This window comes from Rhinatrema bivittatum, chromosome 1 (genome assembly GCF_901001135.1).
Source record: "Rhinatrema bivittatum chromosome 1, aRhiBiv1.1, whole genome shotgun sequence".
In the NCBI taxonomy this organism is placed as follows: Eukaryota; Metazoa; Chordata; class Amphibia; order Gymnophiona; family Rhinatrematidae; genus Rhinatrema; species Rhinatrema bivittatum.
This window is the reverse complement of record NC_042615.1, coordinates 351,694,018-351,712,232: the sequence shown is the minus strand read 5'-3', so window position 1 is coordinate 351,712,232 and position 18,215 is coordinate 351,694,018. Positions and strand designations below refer to the sequence as shown.

At 44.4% G+C, this 18,215-nt stretch overlaps 1 protein-coding gene across 2 annotated transcripts in view; it reads right to left on the bottom strand.

The window, feature by feature from the left end:
- The window catches only part of CCDC158 (coiled-coil domain containing 158), a 1,731,209-nt gene that overhangs the window by 91,893 nt on the left and 1,621,101 nt on the right, over nucleotides 1-18,215 (bottom strand). For both annotated transcript variants that reach the window (XM_029599728.1, XM_029599736.1), the window contains one exon: nucleotides 111-300. In XM_029599728.1, coding sequence (XP_029455588.1) covers nucleotides 111-300 — 190 coding nt within the window. The remainder of the gene's footprint in view (nucleotides 1-110; nucleotides 301-18,215) is intronic.

Below are 18,215 nucleotides of genomic sequence, written 5' to 3'. Positions count from 1 at the left end.
CTGAAAACTTCTTGCATACAGTTAATATCCATCATATTTGGATGCAGCAGTTAAGTTTCCTATATTTAAAACAGGTTTGATTTAGAAGACATTCAAGTTTATCCCCCTACCTGTTAGGTTGGCAAGTTCATTATTTAGAGTTTTCAGCTGTATCTTCATTTGGTCCCGATCCTGTTTTAACTCATTTGTTGTCTGCAAATTCTCGGTATTACAATTAATCAATTTAATCTTCTCCATCTCCAGATCACTCAATTTTTCCTCTAATTCACAAATTCTTGTATCATTATTTTCTTTTTCCATCTAATTATGTAAATAAAGATATGTAAATCGCATATCACATATTCACACATGCATTGTAGCGATTATTATAACATGGTGCCAAGATGCTGTACTTTAGAAAAGGTTCAAAACTGATACAAGCAAACTTTCCAAGACCCATGTTTTATAGTGCAGTTAGTCAACGTAAATATTTTAGGGGAATGCAAAAATAAAAAATAAAACTTACAATGCAATATTATGCTGACAATGAAATCACTAAATTCAAAATGACTTCAAAAGTGTTTTAAAGATATATTTTTTAATGAAAAAGCAAATATTTAGAAGAGAGAGATCAGGAATTTTACCCTATTTATACAGAACAAGACCATGTCATCTCTCATTAGTAGTGGTAAAATGTTCACTTTTTATCAGTCAGAACCATTTATTTAGGTACTTTATCACAGAGCAGTAGCAATATGAAGGATATTTAAAACTATCAGCTACTGTATCTCATAGCAAAGATGCAAATAAATCATAGAACCTGACCTGAACATGTACAATATTTGCTTTAAAATTTAAATGTAGTAGACATTAGAACAGGAAATGTATGTTAAGCACACTATTAAACTATTTGCTGAGATGCCTGCAGCAGATATTTCAAAATTCTGCAGCAATTATGTGGTAAATGTGCATAATTTTGCACAACACATTTATATTTTTGACAATGCGAAAAAGTCAGCATTTTAATTGACAATTTCACATTGTTTTTAAACAATGTTTAAACTATACACAAATACAAAATTAACTAAATACAAATATCAATTGTTTATCAAGTAAAGACATACCCTTTTCATATTTTCTTGAAAAAGCAAGCTTTCTTACCTGTGGGTATTCTCCTTAGACAGCAGAACAAATCAGCCACACAAGTTAGCGACATCATCTGACAGCACGGAGATGAAAAAAGGTTTTTCTGAGCATGCTTGGTGGATTCTTCACAGTTGCTGCCTCATAAGTGTTCAGCCTTTATAGCAACTTTAAGGGGAGGAGTATGGGATTGTGTTGTTAATTTGTCCTGTGTCTATGCAGAATACCTGTTACAGGTAAGCAACCTTGCTTTCTCCATGGATAAGCAGAACATAAATTAGCCACAAAACTGGGGACTACTTATTCATTAAATTGTCATATCAGCAGAGGAATTTGCAGCCCATACTTTGAAGAGGCTGAAGAATTTAATAAAATAAGCTTTTAAAAACTGCTTGGCCAAAACTTCTATCTTGATTTGAATCATTTTCTAGAAGCTATCAACAGAAGACCAAGTGGCAGCTTTACAGATTTCTTCTATGGAAACAGAGAAATGATGGGCTAAGGAAACTGCAGTAGCCTTAACCTGATATGTTTTTACTTTATTTTGAAGCTGTTGTCCTGATTGAGCATAACAGTAAGAAATGCAAACTGACAACCATGTGAACATAAGAACATAAGAAGTGCCATGCTGGGTCAGACCAAGGTCCATCGAGGTCAGCATTCTTCTCCAACTGTCACAAGTTGGATCCCCAACAGCTGATCTATTTCTTGTATCTCACTCTGAGGGATAACTGCTGGCTTTTCCAGGTGTACCTGGTTAAATGTTTATCCAGCTAACTAGTCAAGCCACTCAGTGGCTACATATTGACCTTGGAGTGTTTCCTAGTCCCAGTGTTGTTTGAAAGGGTAAATAACTATTTCCTATTTATCCTTTTCACCCCACTCATGGTTTTATAAATTTCAATCATATCCCTTCTCAATTGCTTCTTTTCCAAGCTAAAGAGCCCTAATCTATTAGCCTTTCTTCATAAGGAAGCTTTTCCATTCCCTTTATCCTTTTTGTTGCTCTTCTTTGTACCGTTTCTATGCCCACTATGTATTCTTTGAGATGGGGCAGCAGAACTGCACTTAATACTCAAGGTATGGTTGCACTGTGGATCTATATAAAGGTATTATAATATTCTCAGTTTTGTTCTGTATTCTTTTCCAAATAATTTCTAACATTCTATTTGCATTTTTGACTGCAGCTACACACTGAGCAAATATTTCAAGATATTGTCCACAAGGACTCTAAGGTTCTTTTCCTGGGTGGTGATTCCTAACATGGAACACAGCTACATGTACCTATAGATTGGATTATTTTACCTACATGCATTACTTTGCACTTGTCCACATTAAATTGCATCTGCCATATAGAAGGCCAATCTCCTAGTCTCACAAGATCCTTCTGAAGTTCTTCATAATCGGTTGCTGTTTTAACAACTCAAAACAACTTTGTGTCACCTGCAAATCTGGTCACCTCGCTTGCTCCTTTCTCTAAGTCATTTAGGAATATGCTAAATAGCACAGGTCCCAAAACAGACCCTAGGGCACTTCATTAATGACTTTTCTCCAGTTGGTTTGTCCATATAATCCTATCCTCTGTTTCCTGTCTTTTATCCAATTACCAATCCACTGTCTCTGATCCCATAACTTTCCAATTTCTCAAAAGGGACTTTGTCAAATGCCTTATGAAAAATGGAAAGAGTTTGTTTTATAGCTTAAACACTTGTTTGACTGGATTAAAAAGATGAATTGAGTCTCTACAAATATAACAATAAAGCTTTCAGCAATCCAAAGTATGCAGAGCCTCTTCGCCTTTATTGGTATGTGGCTTAGGAAAAAATATTGGTAGTACAATAGACTGATTCAAATGAAACTGAAAGACTACTTTAGCTAAAAATTTTGAATGAGTTTATAATACTACTCTATTTTTGTATATTTGTATATGAAAAGTGTGAAATTAAGGCTTGTAACTCACTTACAGGCCGATGCAGTAAGATGCACGTTTTCCTAATGTGCACACAGCCACGTCTCCTGGGCGCCCGATGCAATATTGTAATGAGCTGCTCCTTTAAAAAGGAGCTACTGCATTAAAAAGGACATGCTAGGGAAGAATTATGTGTCCCTGCTGCTCAAATGCATTGGGCACTCAGAAGATGTGGCTTTGCATCCTCAACTGCAATGGGCAATCAATACGAGCATCTATTCTATCCCACTTCATGTCAATTTCTCAAATAGACATGCACAATATAAATGCTCAATATCAAGTGGCAAAATTGGCCTGGAGCGTGTGTACTGTATATCCATAATTTTTTTTTTTACATCAAACCTTTATTCTTAGACACCACAAGCAGAAGATTTAAGTATCACAATGATACTAAGTGGGAGGAACCACAGAGGACAGTATTTTTTAATTTATAATGAGCCCTTGGCTCATAGATTGATTTGATACCAGCTCCGGGGTTGGAGTTAATTTTGCCACATTAAAAAGTGCACCCAGCGATTTTCTGCATCGGAGGGTAATAGCTAATAGCCTCGCCTAAATGGAATTTACATATGATAAGCACTATCAGCTACACATTTGTTTGGGCACACGTTTTGGACACGCTAATCTTGTTATTGCTTTGGGTGCTAGTTTACAGTGCCCATATTGCGCATCTAACTGCACGTAAACCTGTGAACTAGGCTGGGCACACTTTATTACATCAGCCCCTTACTCTGCAAGCAAATATAAATCTTTCTCAAAAAGAAATTTCAGTTCTGTTGATGCTAGACGCTCAAAGTATGGTATATGAGCTGAGCAAGAACTATGTTCAGATATTGCAGAATACAGGGATCCCTAACTGGGGATGAAAAAAATTCAGACCTTTCATGAATCTGGCAACAGTAAATTGTTGAGAAATGGGAACCCATTCTGAATGCTGGTCGTTACGGTTTGTAAATCCAAGAGATAGAGTAATAGCCTTACCTCAAGCTAGAGACTGATCGAAGACTGAAGAGCAACACTCAGGCCAAACAAAGATCCTGCAAGGATGTGAGGTAGATGACACCAACCAATCCTATTACAGGCAGGGGTCGAGGTAGGTAGCAGACAAGCCAAATCGAAGTCCAGGCAGGGGTCGAGGCAGGCAGCAGGCAATCCAAATCTGAATCCAGGGTCGAGGCAAGCAGCAGACAATTCATAGTCAAAACCAGGGTCAAGGCAGGTAGTGGGCAGTCCAAATCTGAGTCCAAACAAGGGTCGAGATAACTGACGAAAACACACATCGAAGTAGCAACAGCACAAGCAAGCCTGTAGCCAAGGCAAAAAGGTGCTGTAAACACTGTGTTTAAATACCACTCTTAGCACGGGAACTTCCAGCGAGGGCACCTGACACGCTGAGGGGGAGGTGCCACGATGGAGCGCGTGTCCTGCCACACTGCCATCAGGAGACACCGTCAAAGATGGCCACCATTGCTCTGCGGGCTGCTGGAGCGGAAGAGATTCCAGCTTGCTTCCAACAGTACCTCCCCTGCAAGGTTCCCCCTTCTGCCTTCTTGGTCTATGCTTGACAGGAAAATGTTGATGAAATTCACTGATTAACTGAGGAGCTTGAATGCTGCTGGCAGGTTCCCAAGAATTCTCCTCTGGGCCATAGCCTTTCCAGGAAATTAAATATTGTAATTCCTTTCTTCCTCGCCTGGAATCCAAGATCTCCTCTATTTCATTTTGTGTATCATCAACAAGTGTAGGTGAAAATTGTTTTGGATTTCTAAAAGGCCAGGACAGAATTGCAGGTTTAAGGAGGGATACATGGAAAATATCATAAATTCACAGTGTTGAAGGTAATTGGAGTTTATACGTAACATCTGCAATACTTTCAACTGAGAATGGTCCCACAAATCTTGGAGCAAACTTTAATGAAGGCATGCGTAATCAGAGATTGCAAGTACTTAGCCAAACTAACTCTCCTGGATGGAACTGTGGGGCTGGACTTCGTTTTTTATCTTCCTGCTTCTTTGTTCTGACTGCGGCCTGCTGTAAAAGTCTGTGGGTATTTTTTCATAATTCAATTAATTCCTGAGTAGCAGGATCTACCACAAGAGAAGAGGAGGAGATGGCAATGGGTAGTGGTACTCGAGGATGATGTCCAAAAACCAAATAAAAGGATGAAGTTCCTGAGGCTTGTGTAATGTGGTTATTGTGGCAAATCTCAGCCCATGAAAGTAATGAGGACCAATCATCCTGACACTGATTCACATAACATCGTAAAAATGTCTTAAGAGACATAAGAACATAAGAACATGCCATACTGGGTCAGACCAAGGGTCCATCAAGCCCAGCATCTTGTTAACAACAGTGGCCAATCCAGGCTACAAGTACCTGGCAAGTACCCAAAAACTATGTATACCCCATGCAACTGATGCTAGTAATAGAGTAGCTATTTTCTAAGTCAACTTAATTAATAGCAGGTAATGGACTTCTCCTCCAAGAACTTATGCAAACTTTTTTAAACCCAGCTACATTAACTGCACTAACCACATCCCCTGGCAACAAATTCCAAAGTTTAATTGTGCATTGAGTAAAATAGAATTTTCTCCGATTAGTTTTAAATGTGCTACATGCTAACTTCATGGCATGCCCCTAGTCTTTCTATTATCCGAAAGAGTAAATAACCGATTCACATCTACCCGTTCTAGACCTCTCATGATTTTAAACACTTCTATCATATCCCCCCTCAGCTGTCTCTTCTCCAAGCTGAAAAGCCTGATACTTCACTTTCAATGCATATCCAGCATAGCTCTCTGCTTCAACGGCAGGGGAGAAAAAAAACTGATACTTCACGCATATCCAGCATAGCTCTCTGCTTCAATGGCAGGGGAGAAGAAAAACTGATACTTCACGCATATCCAGCATAGCTCTCTGCTTCAACGGCAGGGGAGAAGAAAACCTGATACTTCACGCATATCCAGCATAGCTCTCTGCTTCAACGGCAGGGGAGAAGAAAAACTGATACTTCACGCATATCCAGCATAGCTCTCTGCTTCAACGGCAGGGGAGAAGAAAAAAGGATTCGCACTCACAAAGCGGGGAGTAGCTGGCTTTTTACGGCGGTTACTACCCCAAACCAAATAAGCCTGATACTTCACTTTCAATGCATTTCCAGCATAGCTCTCTGCTTTAACGGCAGGGGAGAAGAAAAACTGACACTTCACGCATATCCAGCATAGCTCTCTGCTTCAACGGCAGGGGAGAAGAAAAACTGATACTACACGCATATCCAGCATAGCTCCCTGCTTCAACGGCAGGGGAGAAGAAAAACTGATACTTCACGCATATCCAGCATAGCTCTCTGCTTCAACGGCAGGGGAGAAGAAAAAAGGATTCACACTCACAAAGCGGGGAGTAGCTGGCTTGTTACGGCGGTTACTACCCCAAACCAAATAAGCCTGATACTTCACTTTCAATGCATTTCCAGCATAGCTCTGTGCTTTATCGGCAGGGGAGAAGAAAAACTGATACTTCACGCATATCCAGCATAGCTCTCTGCTTCAATGGCAGGGGAGAAGAAAAACTGATACTACACGCATATCCAGCATAGCTCCCTGCTTCAACGGCAGGGGAGAAGAAAAACAACCAATAAGGGCTGAATAACATATTCTGGGTAAAACAAATAAGCATGGGTGTAGCTTGCTTATTGCGGCGGTTACTACCCCTACTACCCCTAACTAATCAAGCTAGATATTTCACTTGGATGCAGCTCCATCACTGCTCTCTACATTAATGGTGGGGGTGGAAGGGAAATAGAACCAAAGAGCTAAGAGAAACAGATAAGTATGAGAAAAAATGTGTGAAGCTTGCTGGGCAGGCTGGATGGGCCGTTTGGTCTTCTTCTGCCGTCATTTCTATGTTTCTATGTTTCTATGTTTCTAAGTCCTAACCACTTTAGTCTTTCCTCATAGGGGAGCTGTTCCATTCCCCTTATCATTTTGGTAGCCCTTCTCTGTACCTTCTCCATCGCAATTATATCTTTTTTGAAATGAGGTGACCAGAATTGTACACAGTATTCAAGGTGCGGCCTCACCATGGAGCGGTATAGAGGCATTATAACATTTTCAATTTTATTCACCGTTCCCTTTCTAATAATTCCCAACATTCTGTTTGCTTTTTTAACTGCCGCAGCACACTGAACCGACGATTTCAATGTGTTATCCACTATGACGCCTAGATCTCTTTCTTGGGTGGTAGCTCCTAATATGGAACCTAACATTGTGTAACTATAGCATGGGTTATTTTTCCCTATATGCATCACTTTGCACTTATCCACATTACATTTCATCTGCCATTTTGATGCCCAATTTTCCAGTCTCACAAGGTCTTCCTGCAATTTATCACAACCTGCTTGTGATTTAACTACTCTGAACAATTTCGTATCATCTGCAAATGTGATTATCTCACTTGTCGTATTTCTTTCCAGATCATTTATAAATATACTAGCCGTTAAGCCCGTAACAATGGGCTACATTTAAAAAAAAAATTTCGGTCCATTTCATTCCCACTCCCTCCCCCTCATTCTCCCTCCCTCCCTCTCACCTCCCTCCCTCTATACTCCCTCCCTCTCACCTCCCCCCTCTATACTCCCTCCCTCTCACCTTCCCCCCTCCGCTCACCCTCTCCTCCCTCCCCTCACTCCTCTCCTCCCTTCCCCCTCCCCTTTCCCTCTCCTCCCACCCCCTCCCCTCACCCTCTCTTCACTCTCTCCTCCCTCCCCCTCCCCTCAGCTCACTCCCTCCTCCCTCCCCCTCCCCTCACTCTCTCCTCCCTCCCCCTCCTCACTCTCTCCTCCCTCCTCCCCTCCCCTCAGCTCACTCTCTCCTCCCACCCCTCAGCTCACTCTCTCCTCCCTCCCCTCACTCACTCCCTCTCTCTCAATCCCCTCCCCTTTCAGCTCATCCACAACCGGCAGACGGGGGGTGTCCCTCCCTACCTCCCTCGCGCGCGTCGCCGCCGCCACTACCGCTACTGCTCCTCCTGCTCGTTGCCGCCAACACTCCTGCTCATCACCACCGCTGCCGCCGCTCCTGCTCCTAAGGACAAAGCGCCATTTTTTTTTCGGGCACGCTCCGCTCTGACCGACGTACTCGCCCGCGCATGCGTGGTAGAGCTGCTCTCTACTGCGCATTTGCGGCACGTCGGTCAGGGCTCCCTTATCTAGTAGATTGAAAAGTAAGGGTCCCAATACAGATCCCTGAGGCACTCCAGTGCCCACTCCCTTCCACTGAGAAAATTGTCCTTTTAATCCTACTCTCTGTTTCCTGTCTTTTAGCCAGTTTGCAATCCTCGAAAGGACATCGCAACCTATCCCATGACTTTTTACTTTTCCTAGAAGCCTCTCATGAGGAACTTTGTCAAACACCTTCTGAAAATCCAAGTATACTACATCTACCGATTCACCTTTATCCACATGTTTATTAACTCCTTCAAAAAAGTGATTAGTCCATGATTAGTCCGTTCCGCCAATCCATTAGTCTGTGGATGATAAGCCGAGGAAAAATCTAATTGAATCCCAAATTTTTTATAGAGGTCCTTCCAGTAATGTGCAGTAAATTGAACTCCTCTATCCGATACTATGTGTTAAGGAAGTCCATGGATTCGAAAGATGTGTTGAACAAATAATCATGCTAATTCTGGTGCTGATGGCAGTCCATGGAGTGCGACAAAGTGAGTCATTTTAGAAAATCGATCTACCACTACCCAGATAGTATCATTCCCTTCTGAAGGAGGCAGGTCCGTGATGAAATCTGTAGCAATATGAGCCCAAGGTCTCTAAAGTATTGGTAGTGGTTGCAGTAAACCCCAAGGTCAAGTCTGGGAGCTTTTGTGGCTGCACACATAGGGCAGGACTCTACAAATCGTTTCGTATCCTTTTCCCACTGTGGCCACCAATAGTGATGGGCAAAAAGTTACTTTGTCCGTTGAAGTCCCGGGTCCCTGCCAGAAGAGAGTCATAAGCCCAACAGAGAACATTTTCCCTTAACCGTTTGGGCACAGCTGTCTTCCCTGCCGGAACTGTAAAGGTGCAGCGACCATGATTTGAGCTGGGTCAATATGTGACGAGGTGGATCATGAGTTTCATCAGGGTAGAAGCTTCTAGATAAAGCATCAGCTCGATGATTTTTTCCTGCTGGCTGAAAAAGCAAGTTAAAGTTGAAACAACTAAAGAATAAGGCCCATCGGGCTTGTCAGGGATTTAGTCGTTGAGCATGAGAGAGATAAGCCAAATTATTGTGGTCGGTGTAGATGGTAACAGTATGTTTAGCTCCTTCCAATAAGTGTCACCATTCTTCAAGTGCTAGCTTGATAGCCAGGAGTTCTCAGTCATCCATAGAATCATTTTTCTCAGCTGAAGAGAATTTTCTTGAAAAACAGGCACCGGTAACTAATTTCCCTGCCTCAGTTGATTGTAGGAGAATTGTTCCTACTCCTAGCACAGAGGCATTCACCTCCACAATGAAGGGTCTAGTAGGGTCTGGATGTTGTAGACAGGGATCTTTGATGAATTCCTCCTTTAACTGTTGGAAGGCTTGAATAGGTTCTGAAGTCCAATTACGTACATCAGCCCCCAATTTGGTCAAGGCTGTAAGTGGTACTACTAAGATTGAATATCCAGAGATGAATTGTCAATAACAGTTTGAGAAGCCTAAGAAACGTTGTAGAGCCTTGAGACTCACTGGTTGGGATCAATCCAGAATTGCCTTAAGTTTCTCTGTGTCCATTCACAGTCCAGTCTGGGAAATTATGTAACCCAAGAAGGGTAATTCTTCTTGGTGAAAAATACATTTTTCTGATTTGGCATACAGCTTATTTTCCCACAGACGCTGAAGAACCTGTCATACATGGACTTGATGTTGGCTCACAGTCTTGGAAAAAATGAGAATATTGTCTAGATAAATGAGAAAATGTGAAAATAAGAGATCTCAGAATATATCATTTGTCATAGGACAAGCAGGATGGTAGTCTTCACATATGGGTGACTTCATCAGGATGGAGCCCAATCACGGAACACTTTTGTCAAAGTTTCTAGAACTTTGACTGGCACCACTGAGCATGCCCAGCATGGTACCAACTCTGCATCCAGCAGGGGTCCCCCTTCAGTCTCTTTTTTTTCCACGCAGCTTTTGCCACATGGAGATAGGAGCTCTTCCACGGTTTCCTGACAGGAAAATATTCTTCAGGAAAAAGTTCACATTTTTCAAATATTTCACCCCTGCTGGGGTCCCTCTTGTATACCGTCAATATCTGTGCCCATTTGGTAAGTTTTTACTACCTTTCGGTTGGTTTTAGGCTTTTAGGCCCTGAGGTCACCAACCGTGCCGCGGCCTAAATTTTCGATGACAACGATGGCAACGGGTTTTCGTAGGTGCCCGGACTGTCCGAGGGAAATATCCATTACCGACTCTCACCAGGTTTGTATGTTGTGCTTGGGCCCTACCCATGATGTAGATTCGTGTACCAACTGCGCCCAAATGACCCCTAAAGGGCGTCGGGCTCATTTGGAAAAGATGGCTTTATTGTTCCATTCCAAACAGGTTTCCTCATCAAAAGCGTCAACGTCATCGACACCGTCACCATCCAAGTCCCGTCATCGGTCGGATACTGATGACTCTCGACCCGCATCGAAGACTTCGGTTTCCGCTTCTTCGGTGCTGGACACCAGTAATGGAGCCCATAAGGAAAAGCATCGCCATTGGCATCGCAAACCTTACCATCTGATCCGAGCACACCGGTGGCTTCCACTTCTACTTCCAAGGAGCCTCCAAGGAAGAAGGCCTGTGCCGAGGAGCCCCAAACCTCCTCTGTGCCAGGTTCACCGAGGCATCCCTCGCCTTCGGGACAGGCACCGACCGATGCTCCACCTATACTGGTGATTGTTCCGGCAGTGCCCATCCAGCCTCCCACTCCGGACCTGGCCTTAAGAATGCCAGCGTTCCATGAGGAACTGAACCAGATGGTTCAGGAGGCGGTGGTGCGAGCTCTCCACGGATACCTGATTCCATCAGCACCGATACCAGCTCCGATTCCGACGTCGGAAACGATGCCACCGATGCTTGCACCATTGCTGGAGAGGATCAATGCCCTCATCGGTGCTTTGCCTTCGGAACCGAGGAAAACACCATTGCCTCTGAGTCCTTTGATGCCCATTCCCCTCTCTTCAGATGAGGGTGAATCACCGATGCCAGACCCGGTGCGGGCTCTTCTGGAGTGTTACCACCGAGGAGGCCACCGAGGCCATCGAGTCCTTCTGCATCGCTTTTGCCACCGATGCTCCATCAACCTATACCAATGCTGACACCGGTGCCACCCATACAGCCACTGGTCCCTTCGGTGGCCCAACCTCCTCCGGCCAGGGGAGGTCCATTTTTGCCCTCTGGAGAACCGTTGGGTGCTGAGGAACAGCACTATCATCCTTGTTCTGATGATTCTTCCGATTCCCAGGACACAGGAAATATTCCATCAGAGCCCTCTCCTCCTGATGAGAGAAGAAAGTCTCCGCAAGAGGACCTCTCTTTTATAAGTTTCATCAAAGAGATGTCTGAGTCTATTCCATTTACACTCCAGACTGAAGAAGTCTCCAGACATAAAATGTTAGAAGTCCTTCAGTTTGTTGATGCACCGAAGAAGGTAATGTCCATACCTGTCCATGACCTCCTTCAACGCAATTGGGAACATCCATGGACAGTCCCTGCGGTAAACCATAAGACTGATACTACATATCTGGTCCAAGCAGCACCTGGATTCCAGAAGGCTCAACTTTCCCACCATTCAGTGGTGGTAGAGTCCACCCAGAAAAAAGCCAGAAGGCCAAGACCTCACTCATCCACACCTTCAGGAAAAGAGCAGAAACTCCTCGATGCTTTTGAGCGTAGGGTCTTCCATGGAGCCATGTTAATCTCCCGTACTGCAGCTTACCAGCTTTACATCTTGCAATACAACAGAAACCTGCTCAAACAGCTCCAGGATCTTTCTGATACTCTTCTTGACCAGTTCCAGGACCAGTTCAATGCCATTCTAGAGGCTGGATGCTGGTAAACATGAGGTGCGCTCAGCTTATGACATCTTCGACACAGCCACCAGGGTGTCAGTAGCTGGAATAAGTGCTCGGAGATGGGCCTGGCTCAAGTCTTCGGATCTGCGTTCAGAGGTTCAAGAGAGGTTAGCTGACATCCCCTGTGCGGGAGATAACCTCTTCAGTGAGAAAATTCAGGAGACTGTTGCTCAACTTAAAGACCATAAAGAGACGCTACAGCAACTCTCATATGGGCACATGGACTTCTCCACTTCTTCTAAACGCCCATTCCGTAAGGAGGCTAAGCGAACAACCTTTAAGGCACGCAGATACTACCCACCTCAGACTTGATCTCGCCCATCTAGACCATATCAGAAGCCTCAAACTCACCAGCCTAGGCCTCAGAAGATGCAGCCTCCTCCACAGCCTGGTCTGTCCTCTGGTTTTCGACTGCCCAATAGAAAGCAAATGTCCACCTCCGCCTCTCCACAAGACCACCAGGTAATTTTAAAATGTTTTGGGGGGCTCGGGAGGGTGGGGGAAGCTAAGGGCTCGTTTATAAAGGGTCGGGTGGGTTTTTTTTTTATCGGGCCATCGATGCCATTTTTGAGTGGCAGCCAAAATGGCGCCGATGGACTGAGAGCGGGAGATCGGTCCCCGCACCCCCACTGGACCACCAGGTACTCGTAAAAAGTTTTGGGGGCTTCAGGAGGGTGGGGGAAGGTAAGGGATTAGTTTTATAGGGTCAGGGTAGGTTTATGAGTTGTTTTGGTGTGCCGGTTTTCCCCGCACTCCCCCCTCCCCCGATTTACGATTTTTCACGATAAATCGGGGAAATTTCTATTGTATTGCGACTCTTAATGATTTTTGACGATTTAAAAAATATCTGACGATTTTTTTTAAATCGTCAAAAAACGATTCACATCCCTATGGAGAACACATGTCCACAACCTACAGACTTAGGGAACCTGGTCTGCAGCAGAAGCACAACATCAGATACATTTTCTGGAGCTCAGGGCAATCAGATATGCCCTTCTAGCTTTTAAAGATTGCCGGCAATCCTAATCCAAATGGACAATCAAGTAGGGATGTGGTATTTCAACAAGCAGGGTGTAACCGGCTCTTACCTGCTATGTCAGGAGGTAGCACGAATCTGGGCTCTAGCTCTAGGTCATTCCATGCTACTGAGAGCAACTTACCTGGCAGGCGTGGACAATGTACTAGCGGACAAACTCAGTCGCAAATTTCAACCCCACGAGTGGTCCTTGAACCCTGCAGTGGCGGAACGCATATTCAAGAAATGGGGGTATCCAATGATAGATCTCTTTGCGTTGATCCACAATCACAAAGTGAACAACTTCTGCTCCCTACGTCGCAGTCCCAGGACTCCACCGAGGGATGCGTTTGCTCTCTCTTGGACAACAGGTTTCCTGTATGCCTATCCCCGGCTTCCACTCATAAGCAAGACTCTCGTGAAGCTACGTCGAGACAAGGGCCTCATGATTCTCATAGCCCCACACTGGCTGCGGCAGATTGGTTTCCCATCCTTCGTGACCTCTCTGTCTGCCCGCAAATTCACCTGGGCGCAGATCCGTCATTGATCTCTCAGAACGCCGGGTGCCTCTGACATCTGAACCTCCAGACTCTGGCACTGACAGCTTGGATGTTGAAAGGCTAGTTTTGCGGCCTCTGAACCTCTTAGACTCGGTATCCCAGGTCTTTGTAGCTTCACGAAAGCCTTCCACTAGAAGATCTTATCATTCTAAATGGAAACGGTTTTCGTTGTGGTACACATCAAAGGAGTTAGATCCTTTTACCTGCCCTATAATGAAGTTTCTAGACTACCTCTGGCACCTCTCGGAGTCGGGATTCCAAACTTCCTCCATTAGAGTTCATGTTAGTGTGGTGGCTGCTTTCCATAAGGGTGCAAGTAATGTTTCTATTTCAACACAACCCTTAGTGTGCGCTTTATGAAGGGCTTGCTTCACCTCAAGCTCCCTCTCCGTCCCCCTGCCCCTGCTTGGGACCTTAATGTGGTATTAGCGTGACTCATAAAACCTCCGTTTGAGTCTCTGCACTCCTGCGAGTTACGGCATCTCACTTGGAAGATGCTCTTCCTTCTTGCTTTGACGTCTGCTCGCAGGATCAGTGAGCTGCAGGCTCTGGTTACTTACCCACCTTACACGAAATTCCTTCATGATCTGGTGGTCCTTCGCACTCATCCTAAATTTCTACTGAAAGTAGTCTTTGAGTTCCATTTAAATCAATCCATAGTTTTGCCTATTTTCTTTCCAAAACCCCACTCACATCCAGGTGAGCGGTCTCTGCATTCCTTGGACTGCAAGCATGTGCTAGCCTTTTATTTGGAACGCACTGCAGGCCATAGGAAGTCCACCCAGCTATTTGTCTCCTTTGATAAAATTAAACTGGGAATCCCGGTGGGAAAGCAGACCCTGTCCTCCTGGCTGGCGGACTGTATTTCCTTCTGCTACCAGCAAGCAGGCCTTCCGCTCCAGGGACGAGTTAAAGTGCACTCCATTAGAGCCATGGCAACATCGGTAGCACATCTTCGATCTGTATCTCTTGCTGACATCTGCAGGGCTGCTACATGGAGTTCTCCCCATACCTTTGCAGCTCATTATTGCCTGGACAAGGCTGGCACCCAAGACTCTATCTTTGGCCAGTCTGTTCTACGCAATTTGTTCTCAGCTTAATACCCAACTTCCTTCCAATGGCCGCTGGGAATTTCATGCTGCCCTCTTATCCAAAATCACCCCTGTTGTTGTGCCTGTTGCACGTCTTTGGGTGCTTTTGGTACATTGCTCAGGCATCCTCAGCTCGCTATTCTCTGATATGTGAGGACTACCATCCTGCTTGTCCTGTGAGAAAGCAGAGTTGCTTACCTGTAATAGGTGTTCTCACAGGACAGCAGGATGTTAGTCCTCACGAAACCCACCCGCCACCCTGCAGAGCTGGGTACGCTTGCGATTTGTTATTTTGTTTTTTGCACGTACTTTTTACTATACACGAGACTAAAGGGGGACTCCTGCTGGATGCAGGGTTGGTACCATGCTGGGCATGCTCAGTGGTGCTAGTCAAAGTTCTAGAAACTTTGACAAAAGTGTTCTGTGATTGGGCTCCATCCTGATGATGTCACCCATATGTGAGGACTAACATCCTGCTGTCCTGTGAGAACACCTATTACAGGTAAGCAACTCTGCTTTACCGTGGCTTGAAATACTGCTGGAGCATTGCAAAGGCCGAAGGGCATAACTGAATACTCGTAATGACCATACGTGTATTGAAGGCCATTTTCCATTCATCCTCCTCTCGGATCCAAACCAGATTATCAACTCCTCAATGATCCAGTTTAATAAAAATCTGTGCGCCTCTAAGCCGATCATAAAGCTCAGTTATAAGAGGTAAAGGATATCGATTTTTTTCTTGTAATGGTGTTCAGGTCTTGATAATCGATGCAAGGTCAAAGGGAACCATCCTTTTTTCCAACAAAAAAGATCCCTGCTCCCGCCAGAGAGGAAAATGGCTTGATGAATCCACAGGTCAAGTTTTCCTGAATGTATTGATTCATGGCCTCAGTTTCCGGAACAGATAGAGAGTAGACTCTTCCTCGAGGAGGCATTTTCCCAGGAAATAGATCAATGGCATAATCATGATCTCGATGTGGAGGCAGGGTTTCAGCTCTTTGTTTACTATAAACGTAGGCGAAATCTGCATACAGGTCAGGTAGCCCAGGAAGAGTTGGCACAGACTGGAGGACATTAAGAGAGGGTGCCTTTACTGGAATCAAACAGTCCGTATGACATTTTGGACGCCATTTGGCCATTTGTAATATACTCCAATCTATTTGAGGCTGATGTAACTTCAACCATGGCAGACCCAATATTATCTGGTTCACTGCGGAAGGTAACACATACAGACAAATCTTTCCTTGGTGCAGCAATCCGGTAGTCATAGTTTATGGTCTGGTAATGTGAGAGATCCTATCAGCCAAATGTTCCCCTGAGACTGATGATATAGTGAGAGCCACCTTTAGTGGATCCATAGGAATCTGGTATTGCTGAACTACTCTTTCTTCAATGAAGTTTCTTGCCACTCCAGTGTCTAAAAAGGCCTGCAGATGTATGACATTTTTAACAGTGGACAGACTTACAGGAATTAAGATCTGTGGAGAGGCCTCTCCCACCAATCCTAAGTCTGAGAGTTTCCCAGCTTAAGAAGACAAGTTACAGCATAATGACCAGCTCCTGCACAATATAAACAAAAATTATGTTGTCGCTGACACTCCTCGGAAGAAATCCTGACCCAGTCTATTTGCATGGTCTCCTCGGTGGCAGGTCGTGCTTCCTGAGGTTTGGTGAAGAGAAGTGGGTGTTGAAAAGAGGGAGTAACCACACCAGCCGATGAAGAGCAGCTCTTTCTCAAGACCTTTCCTGAAAGCAAAGATCCAGAAGAATTGCCAAATGGATTAAATCTTCTAAGAAGTCCAGGGGATCTTATTATTATTTATAATTTTTATATACCGACATTCTATCTGAGATATCTGATCGGTTTACATTCAGGTACTGTAGGTATTTCCCTATCCCCAGAGGGCTTACAATCTAAGTTTTGTACCTGTTTGCCCTGCCAATTCATCCTTAATGGACTCTTATAATCCTTGGGACTGTCTTCTCCCCAATGAAGTTCAGCGGCTAAGGTCTGAAACTGGATGGCATATTCTCCCACTAGACAAGAGCCCTGCCGAATGTGTAGAAAGTCCGAAGCCGCAGAAGCCGATCATCCAGGCTCATCAAAAACTAGGCAAAAGTCTTTAAGGAATTGATCTAGGTTATCCAATAATGGATCATCTTGCTCCCACAGCAAGGCTGTACCCTCCAGTAGTGAAAGAATAAATGTAACCTTTGTTTTGTTGGAAGGAAATAGCGGTGCTTGGATTGACAAATGCATTTTGCACTGATTAATAAATCTCCTGCATTGCTACAGATCTCCATTGAAATGAGTAGGAGGAGGCAAGCAAATGACAGCACTGTGAAAAGGTAGCCAGAGTTGCGGTAGATTATCTAAGGCAAGACCATCCATATGAGTTGCCAGTCTTTCCAGTCACCTGGTCCAAAACTCCTTGTTGCTGTTGTACCTGAGCAGCCAGTCCCAGAATCACTTGTAAGGCTTTTAGGTCTATTGGATCCTTGGCCTCGACTAACTATTATGGTTTGTGAATCCAAGAGATAGAGTAACAGCCTTACCTCAAGCTGGAGACTGATTGAAGACTGAAGAGCAACACTCAGGCCGAACAAAGATCCCTCAAGGATGTGAGGCAGATGACACAAACCAATCCTAGTACAGACAGGGGTTGGGGTAGGCAGTAGACAAGCTAAATCCGAGTCCAGGCAGGGGTCGAGGAAGGCAGCAGGCAATCCAAATCTGAGTCCAAACCAGGGTCGAGGCAGGCAGTAGACAAATCAAATCCAAAGTCAAAACCAGGGTTGAGGACGGTAGCAAGCAATCCAAATCAGAGTCCAAAACAGGGTCGAGATAACTGAAGAAAACACACAGCGAAGCAGCACCAGCACATGCGAGACTGTAGACGAGGCAAGAAGGTGCTGTAAAAGCTGTGTTTAAATCCTCCAAATTCACACTTTTAGTGTGGGAACGTCCAGTGAGGACACTTGATATGGGGAGGGGGAGGAGCCATGATGGAGCACGCATCCCGGCGTGCTGCCACCAGGAAACGCCACCAAAAATGGCCACCGCCGTGCCGTGGGACCACCGGAGTGGAAAAGATTCAGGCTTGCTTCCTAACAATGATGATGGCACTTTGGTATATTATGACTGAATTTTTAATACGAATACAGACAGGCTTAGGAGGTATTGAAACAAAAAGAGGAAAGGACAATTAAAGAGTTCTTCCATTTAAGTTGAAAGGTATTCTAGTGGAAAACTTTCTTGATGCAAGGATATCCTACTTCATTTTGTAGGTTATCCCCAGGGTTCTGAAAGAACTAAAAAATGACATTTTAGAACTATTAGTAAAAATGTGTAACCTAT